Genomic DNA, 10,017 nt, shown 5'->3' with positions numbered 1-10,017 from the left:
CTAGATAAACAGTGTCACACTGTAGTATGAATGTTACCCTTTAACAACTTGACCTTTGAACAAGTGTTATGACATCTTATGAAAGTTAATATTCAGATATTTCAGGAATCTTACTGCGTGGTCAGATAAGATATACGCAGACCGAGAGACTGAAGAGAAAGGTTGAGACTCGGGGGCTATGAGCATAAATACTTGTGAACGTTTAATATATAACGACCGAGACAATATAATTACCCAATAATAGCTACACAGAGACGACAAGAATTGCAGACATATACATACAACTTCCATTATTGTTACGATTCTTTTCTTTTCAAGCTAAAGAAGTCGATTACGGAGTAGAAATTCAGTCTTTTAAAACCAAGGATTTATATAACACGATTGCACATTCTAAAATGTCTCGCCTTCTTTACTAGTCATTGATATTATGTTGATAGTCCAAAGTATAACATTAACCACGATAGCTATACAAAGACCAATTAACCATGAAAATGAGGTCAGGGTCAGATGAACCATGCCAGGCAGACATGTACAGCTAACAATGCTTCCATACAACAACTATAGTTGACCTACTACTTAAAGTTTTAGAAAAATAGATCAAAACACAAAAACTTAACACTGTGCAATGAACCGTGAAATTAAGGTCATGGTCAAATAAAACCTGCGGAACTGACATTTAGATCATAATATATTTCAGTACACCAAATACAGTTGACCTTTGGCATATACTATAAGATAAAAAGATCAAAACTTAAAAAATTAACTTTGACCATTGAACCATGAAAATGAGGTCAAGGTCAGATCACATCTGCCCACTAGACATGTACACCTTACAATCATTCCATACAACAAATATAGTAGACCTATTACATAAAGTATGAGAAAAACAGACCAAAACACAAAAACTTAACTATAACCACTGAACCATGAAAATGAGGTCAAGGTCAGGTGACACCTGCCAGTTGGACATGTACACCTTACAGTCCTTCCATACACCTAATATACTAGCCCTATTGCTTATAGTATCTGAGATATAGACTTGACCACCAAAACTTAACCTTGTTCACTGATCCATGAAACGAGGTGGAGGTCAAGTGAAAACTGTCTGACAGGCATGAGGACCTTGCAAGGTATGCACATACCAAATATAGTTATCCTTTTACTTATAAGAGAGAATTCAACATTATAAAAATTCTGAACTTTTTTTTCAAGTGGTCACTGAACCATGAAAATGAGGTCAAGGACATTAGACATGTGACTGACGGAAACTTTGTAACATGAGGCATCTATATACAAAGTATGAAGCATCCAGGTCTTTCACCTTCTAAAATATAAACCTTTTAGGAAGTGAGCTAACACTGCCGCTGCCGCCACCACCGGATCACTATCCCTATGTCGAGCTTTTTGCAACAAAAGTTGCAGGCTCGACAATAAGATTTTTACTTTATAAATCCATATAAATTCTTGGTATAATAATGACATGCACAAATTTGAAAGCATTTCAAATTCTAAAACTTTCGCGAGAATTTTTTTCTGCAAGCTTTTGAGAACAGGGACTATCTATACTAAAGTTAGTATAGAAAGTCCCTGATGAGAAAAAAAAATTAGTCTTCACTCGAAGAACAAAGGCAAATGTCTCTGGATAAAAATTCTATACTTTAAAAATTTGTAAGGGTTCCGCGGAACCCAGTGTCTCGCCTACTATTGCTGTAAATCGCAGGCTCAGCAAAAATGAGGACAAAAATCAATAAAAATATTCCTCTTAATATTATCTTTTGATTGTAAGTAGCTTCTGTCCAAGTTTGGTAAAAATTTAGGATAGTTAATGAATCTAATAAATGTTTTGAAAACTTTAACTGCAGACTGTATGTAATGTTAACTGGAAGAAAATCTAAGTCCATTTAAAAGTAAAATACAGAAAAAATGGAGTTCTCTTTTTACAAAATTTACTTCTGGATACTATCTTATGATCATAAGTCCAAGTTTGGTACAAACCCAGTATAGTTTAAGAAAGTTATTAAAATTCTAAAACCACAGAGTGAATGTTATGTTTCCCCGCAGAAAAACTAAGTCCATTTAAAAGCAAAATACAGAAAAAATGGATTTATTTTTTTACAAAATTTACTTCTGGATACTATCTTATGATCATAAACAAGCTTCTGTCCAAGTTTGGTACAAACCAAGGATAGTTTAAGAAAGTTATTAAAATTCTAAAAACTTTAACCAGAGAGTGAATGTAATGTTTCCCCGCAGAAAAAACTAAGTCTATTTATAAGTAAAATACCGAAAAAATGGAATTTTATTTTTACAAAACTCAGGTCTGGATACTTTCTTATGATCATAAACAAGCTTCTGTTCAAGTTTGGTACAAACCAAGGATAGTTTAAGAAAGTTATTAAAATTCTAAAAACTTTAACCACAGAGTGAATGTAATGTTTCTCTGCAGAAAAAACTAAGTCCATTTATAAGTAAAATACGGAAAAAATGGAATTTTATTTTTACAAAATTTACTTCTGGATACATCTTATGATCATAAACAAGCTTCTGTCCAAGTTTGGTAGAAATCCAGTATAGTTTAAGAAAGTTATTAAAATTTCAAAAACTTTAACCACAGAGTGAATATTTGTGGACGCCGCCGCCGACGACGGAAAGTAGGATCGCTTAGTCTCGCTTTTTCGACTAAAGTCGAAGGCTCAACAATAAAGGGTGTTCCCGACCAGTTGTCATTGATTTTTCAACTATATGTAGATTTGTAGGTACCTTGTGTTATTTTAAATACATGGGATTTTTTTTTCAGAGAAAGATCTATTTAGTATTATTGTTCAAGGCAGCTACCTTAAAATATGGAACAGAATAGTTTTAGAAACATATTTCTTTACAAATTGACATATCTAAACAGAGTAGTGTTAATCCTAGATGGTTTAACTTTTCCATTAAAGAAATTATAATAGTTCTGTCTTTCCACATTGTACCAGTGGCAGGAACAGATAATAGTATATGCCATAATATGGGATAATGTCTTTGACTGTACCATTCAAGGTTTAATTTAATAGTTCAAATGACATGACAAATATTTTCAGACAATCTTGTACAAGTGGGAATTGTGTAGCACTCTATGGTTGTTCTTCAGTGTTGTAAGAGTTGTGTTTTATCCTGTTTCCTTTTTCCAGATGTATAAATACCAGTTCATCACCTTTTCACTTCAACAGTGCAAGAGGTGGTGTGTTCTTTCATGTTGACTAGAAACATACTAGTTTTGACCTTGATATGTATTCTATAATATTTCTTGCTTAGCAAATCTTGAAGGCAGAAAGATTTTCATTTGTTTTACTACACTGCGCTGTTTGACCAATGTATATAAATACTTCTTGCGGGAATATGTTTAATGGATTTTATAGAGGCATCATTGGTAAAGCTAAAAACACAACACAACTGGTAAAAATGTAATCAATTTAATTAAAGAAAAATAATAAATAGTTTGCATTGCATCAAATTAATAAATAACATATATCTTTTACAAACACACAATAAAAATCAACATGAACACGAGACCAGATAACTTCAAAATGGGACCTAAATCTAAACATTGCATTGATATGATCATGGAAACGACAAAAACAGAGTACTACCTCTATTCTTATTTCAATTATTTTTTTAACTAATCACTATATCAATCATTTGTCAATGTTTATAGGGATGCTCAGGGTTCTCAACCAAAAACTGACATACACAGTGCTTAACCAAAACTGTCCAATTAATGTTTAGGGTAGGCATTAAAATTCAGTGTTTTGTATGGAGGCAGGAAACCCAAGAAAACTATATTTGTTGGCCTAAGCAATTTCTTTTACATGCAAGTTGCTGAATTTTGAAGGAGAAGTAAGCCTTCTAGAATATGTGCAATTAACATGCATAAATGCTAATCCAAATACATGTTGCAATTATTTTTTCGTAAATGCGTTAAGTTAGTAAACTTGATATTTGACAAAACATCCATTTATCTTATGGAAAAGAGCATTGCATTCTGGTTGAAACTCAAATGCTTAAGCAAAAGCAACCCATATACCTAGTATTACTTGTAAAAATTTTAATCATCAAGATACCTTACAGAAAATATAAAAACTTGACAAAAATTTTGCTCAGAGGGACTAGAAATGCATGGATACTATATACATTTTATGTCAATGTACTTCACAAATTTTTTTACACTGACGTTACATAAACTAAAAATTGAACTTCTGAATGAGTTCCTGAGTTTTAAGAAAACACGAGTACTACATACAAACGATATATAATGACAACATCCTGAAACAGTATAAAGTATTTTATAAACATTCATCTTTTCTCAAACTCATCATGTATTGAAAAAATTTTACAAGATCTTTTTAAAAGTTATCATTTCTGTAAATTCAGAAACTCCGTAAAATTAAATGTTTTAATATTAGGCAACCTCTGAACGGACTGACATAACATACTAAAAGTTGTATTTTTGCTGTTTATTTTCTACTTCAACATGTTCAGGAATAACATTATTTATACCTGTCAAAGAGATGCAACAATAAATGCTCACATTAAACACAGTACAGTGTCTGTTAGGGTGTCCAGAGCACTTACAAATTTATGTATTTACATTATTTCATTTATTCTGTTTCTAGCCCTAGTCTAGTTATACTGATAAAAAAAAAAGAAACATACTAGTTTGAAGTTTATACTTCTGAAAAAGTAATGGGAATGATATATCGATAGCACCATCAATTAATATGAAAATCAAATAAAAAATTATGAGAAACACGCAAGTAAAAAAAACATATTAAAGGAAGAGATATGTCGGTGGCCATTAAAATTTTACACCAAAAAAAATGTCAAAAAAATTAATCTTATCAACTGTGATTAGTTCACAACATTCATAGAACTGAAAATTTGCCATAAATTAAAAAGCCATAGTTTACTTTCATTCAGTTTAACTTCATTGCCATTTGCGTTGCACTTAACATAAACCATTACGGCTTCCGCCTTGAATACTTCTAGGGCATAAACATTTTGTAAATTTAAATTTTATAAACGATCTAATTGTAGAATTCAGTATTTTATATTACACAATATTTATAATATAATTATACAAATATACAACCATCTAACAACCTTACATACACACAAATCTCACTCAACAACTAATTCCATTTAGTCTAGGTAAAAAGTACAAAAAACTTTCATGCTTAGACTATTTAGTACATCAAAATGGTCAACAGATTTTTTTTTTCTGATGGAACTTTTATTAAGTATCTTGGTCCTTTAATAAATCTATGAGGATTCAATTCTAGTGTAAAAAATTCCAAATACAAAGTTGTGGGAACAGCAATGAAAGCACTATTAATTTTATATATGTATCTTGGTTCTTTTCCAATAAATGTATTCCTTTACTTCCTTACAGGAAGTTCATTTATGGTTACACCTGATACAGGTAAACTTTTTGATATTAATGCCTCTAAAATGTGGCATTTCATTTTTGAAAATATTACATTTTACAATGTTTACTAATTATAAATTGATAAAAAAGTTTCAATACAAGATTTTCCTTTAGATTAAATCTAAACAATTAACATTTCTGACATTTTAGTTTAATATTTTATCAGTCATATGACAAAACTATTACCTGCCTCTGGCAATACATCATTACCTGAACAGGTACATGAACTTATTTCTGTCAGTTTTTAAATATCAAATTATTAGATGTTGTTCCTCATGCCAACAATTGAAACACCAAAGAATGCACATTAACATTTACACAAATTTCACGTTAAACATGTTAAACATGCCCGTATTCTCTGTCATGGGAATATACATTGTATGCCATAAATAATAACTTTTTAGTTTTGTTTAAAACAAATCAACTTTTCACAAAAAGTTTGTTAATATAATCAAACATTCACAAATTATTTATACAAAAAATATTGCTTGTTTTCACTGGGATAGTTATTAAAGACCTAAATGATCATTGCTACACAGCGTGCTACACAGTCACTTCCATGGGGGTTACAATAATGTCACCACACCCACTTCCTACTGATGAGGAATCATATGAATCAACTGATTGGTTATCATCTGACCTATCCTCATCATTTTGCCATGACCCTGAACTCTCCTCTGATACAGATGAATGCCATGTCCTGGTGGATGATCTAGATGAGCTCCATGACATAAGTGAAGCTGAACTATTGTCTGATGATATTGATCCTTTTTTACTTGCATGTCTGCGTAAATGTTTAGCCAAATGATCACTTCTCATAAATCGCCTTTCACAGTGTTCACATGTGAATTTTTTCTCTCCTGTATGTGTTCTGCGATGTCGAGAACGTTCATCAGACCTTGCAAATCTTCTATTGCAGGACTCCCAATCACACTCAAAAGGCTTCTCACCTAAAATAATAACACATAATTATAATGGTTTTATATACATTTGTACTATACTAAAACATTATTTAAAGGAAGTTTGATATTCAATGTGTGTATTAAAGCCTCCTATCTTCAGGAATAAGAGCAAAGACTTGTCCGAGTCAGAATAATGCGTCTAGTTAGGGACAACATCAAAAGTTCAATGTAGGATAAAATAAAACTTAATTCACATAGTTTTTTCACTGAACCCCCCCCCCCCCCCCTTTCCCTTCTTAACTTAATTTGGGAAAGATTGACCAATAGGGATATATATGTAAAATTGATTTTGGATTAACAAAACTTGCAGCAATGTTGACCCCCCCCCCCCCCCCAACTATTTGATTTAAGTTTTTTTTTATCCTACATCGATCTTTTGATCTTCCTGCAGACTGTCACCTTATAAACTACCAAGTAAAAAATCTGACTCAGCATAAGCAGGGTCAAACAAGTTTTAATAAAATGTTCTTGTCCTCAATATGCATTCAATTTGCTGCTGGAATTTAAAAGTCGTTCATCACTATCATCAAAGTTAACACAATTTGTATAGTTGTAAAATGAACAAAATGATAATAAAGGTATCAATAGCCAAACGGAGTTTTTACCTTTTTTTCATTCAATGGGTTTGAGTGCATGTCCATTTTGTAATTTTTAGTGCATGCTATTAAAGTTGCATATAATAAAGTGAATTACCTGTGTGTGTCCGATGGTGGGCTTTGAGATGTGAGCTCTTGAAGTATGTTTTCCCACAACTATCATATGTACATGCATAATTCCTCCTTCTACCAGTGTTAGAATTAATGATATCATCCACAGTCATGTTTCCTGGAGGTGGAGCTGGTGCAATAGGACAAAGTTTATCTAACCAGGCTTTACATGTCATGGCTTGCTGCAGTGGCTGAACTGTATTGTTGTTAATGAGAATGACCTGAACAAGTGGCTGTGAAGAACTATTATTGATGACTGTTGATTTTTTGGGTAGATTAGTACTCAATGTATTAATGTTAAGTGGACTATTTCTTAAAATGTTGTTGTTCAGCACTGACTGAGAATTCAATGCATATCCATTGTTTGTCACCTCAGATATCTTGGAATTTCCTGTCTCACTTACGGCACTGTTTACTATTTTCGGTACAAGACTTGGACAATTAAATGGAAGTTCGTTGTCATTTATTTTTCCTTCCTTCAAAAGCTGAAAGCAAAATATTACATCATTTTAGCAATCTATAGATTTCTGTTCTAAAAATCGGGAGTATCAAAACGATTTTAGAAATCATTACACCTTGAAAACATTTGTCTTTCATTGGTTTAATACAACACAAAATGATTCAGTTAAAAATCACTCTTTAATGTTATTTAGTGAATTATAGTGAATCAATTGATTGGAGGTGATTAATTACATGTACAATCAGATAAACCACCCATGAACACAATTCATCATAGATGTATTTCTCAGTGAGGGGAATAAACATTTTGGTTTTTAAATAAATGGCAATCAAAGAGTGATTTTGAACAAACATTTAGTATCAAAATGAAATTTGATTGGTCATCTTGAAGGAATTATTTTAAATTTAAAGTTAACCAGTAACAGATTATTTAGCCCATATGATTAAACAGCAAACCTGTTTCTTCATTAGAAAATTCAGAGCTTTTCCTGAATTAAATGTTTTGTATGAACTTACCATGGCAAGCTTAGATTCTTTTTTGGGTGAAGGAGTTGGTTGTATGCATGTCTTCATAGAACCTGTTTGACGTGCCTTGTACACTTCACAGTAGTCTTTAGAATTGAGAACATTGCCTATTGATAAAAGTGTCTCTATAGCTTCCTTCTCTACTGTATTACTGCATTCATCAATGCGCTGCTTCAAGGTACATTGAATACACATTTTTAGTCTGAAAATATGTGAGAAAGATATGCAAATAAAATGCTAAAACATCTTTTTTTTCAAATGTAATTCAAACTTGATATAGACAATTAAACTGTAAGACACTTATCTATTGAAGGTTTTGCCTTTACCAGTCGACAAAAATGGACTAATTAGCACCCCAAATTTCAGACCTAGTACTATGTAGTGTGCACACCTGGAAAAGTTTCAATGCATTGCAGAACCAAGATAATAAAAATCAGATGCAACTTTGTTAATGAATATTAGAAACAAAAATTGATTTAGCTTCTGGCACATGTTCTTTTTCATCTTTGCAGAAGCTACAATACCAAAACAAAGAAAGATGTTTCCCATTAAATGTAATAATTGAGTTTCTTGTGTATTTATTTACCATCTTATGCAATCTGGAAAAAAATGCAAGCTAATTCCAGTATAGTTTATAACCTTCTAAAACAGAAATGGCATTTAAATTCCATTTATCAAATTTTGTTATTTTTTAATTTCTATTTATAATAAACACACATGTTTCTATTTATATACTAAGTTTTCCCCAAAAGGTATTCTATCACGTGACACCGTCTAATGCTTTCTCGTCAATATAGCATATTATACACAATGCTTTTTCTGATGATAAATCAATTTATATCTCATTAAATCAAGTTATTATAGAACACTATCAGTATTCCAAACGCTGTGTGTCGTGTTTTTATAAATTTACGCTGAAAATGGGTGAAACTGGTTCATGACCGAAATGTTCACAATTAGGTCAATGACACACCCCCTAACCTGGATAAGCATGTTTCCTTAAAAAAACTTAATTATTTCGCCAGCAAATAACAAAATATTCACTATGTTAAAAGATTACTTTGAATGCAAATTATTTTCAGTTGTAAAGAGCCATAATATGATGATTGTGTCGAACTGCACTTTGATCGATCAGCTGTCAAAATCATGATCAGTAAGGGAAATAACTCCTCATAATAAACAATGAAGACCTTTCATAACAAGAGTCTTTCGTTCATTTATTTCGAATATATTAAAAAAATGTTATTTTCGACAGATAACATGTTAATACATAATAAAACAATCGTGCACATTCATTATTTACACTGAAACAAAACCAGATCATGAAACAGACGAAAACAGAGAAAAACAGCAGAACAGAAGTCGCATTTGGTTTTTTTTTAAGAAAGATAATAAAATAAGTTTTAGTATATGAACGTCGCTTACCTTTAACATCGAATGTGTCTTAGAATTATTTTCTGATGTAAGAATTATGAGGAATACACAAGCCTTCCTTCGTTGTGAATATACAATTATTTCCAAAACACATTATTTGGGTGAGGGCGGGGATTTCTAAGCCAATGAAAAACTCTATTTTCTGAGTGTTGACCAATCAGATGCAAGTGATCATGCATTCCATGACTGTATTCAGATGATCTTGCACGTGGATTTTTAGTGTTTATTCTGTTAAGATGATGTGTATTGCAGCACGTCTTAAGGTGGTTTTAGAATGATTGGAAATCAAACGGAGAAAAGAAATACATAATGTTACCTTCCATATACATGGAGACCGTTGGAAAATTACCTGAACGTGATATAAGGAGCGTTTCACTATATAAATGTTTATATTAAAATTAGTACTGATATTCATCAATCTATCGGCCTATCTCGAGGGGCATATCACATACTAGTTGACACTATA

General features: G+C 31.8%; 1 protein-coding gene across 1 annotated transcript; it reads right to left on the bottom strand.

The window, feature by feature from the left end:
• Positions 1 to 3,436: 3,436 nt before the first annotated feature.
• On the bottom strand, positions 3,437 to 9,669 carry LOC134690148 (Krueppel-like factor 8). The gene is made up of 4 exons (XM_063550128.1): positions 9,543 to 9,669; positions 8,109 to 8,319; positions 7,120 to 7,618; positions 3,437 to 6,414 (listed from the first exon to the last, which is right to left on the bottom strand). Exons 2-4 carry the CDS (start codon positions 8,310 to 8,312, stop codon positions 6,008 to 6,010), a joined length of 1,110 nt encoding a protein of 369 aa, XP_063406198.1. The 5' UTR covers positions 8,313 to 8,319; positions 9,543 to 9,669; the 3' UTR covers positions 3,437 to 6,007.
• Between the last annotated feature and the right edge of the window lie 348 nt (positions 9,670 to 10,017).

This window comes from Mytilus trossulus, chromosome 1 (assembly GCF_036588685.1).
Source record: "Mytilus trossulus isolate FHL-02 chromosome 1, PNRI_Mtr1.1.1.hap1, whole genome shotgun sequence".
Lineage (NCBI taxonomy): Eukaryota > Metazoa > Mollusca > Bivalvia > Mytilida > Mytilidae > Mytilus > Mytilus trossulus.
This window is presented reverse-complemented; position numbering and strand designations above follow the sequence as displayed.

Bases quoted from the DNA above. Each gene is read 5' to 3' on its own strand.
- LOC134690148 (XM_063550128.1), bottom strand. From the start codon at position 8,312: ATGTGTATTCAATGTACCTTGAAGCAGCGCATTGATGAATGCAGTAAT. The intron at 7,619-8,108 runs GTAAGTTCATAC...TTTTGCTTTCAG, and splicing joins AAGAATCTAAGCTTGCCATG to CTTTTGAAGGAAGGAAAAAT. The intron at 6,415-7,119 runs GTAATTCACTTT...TTATTATTTTAG, and splicing joins CCACCATCGGACACACACAG to GTGAGAAGCCTTTTGAGTGT.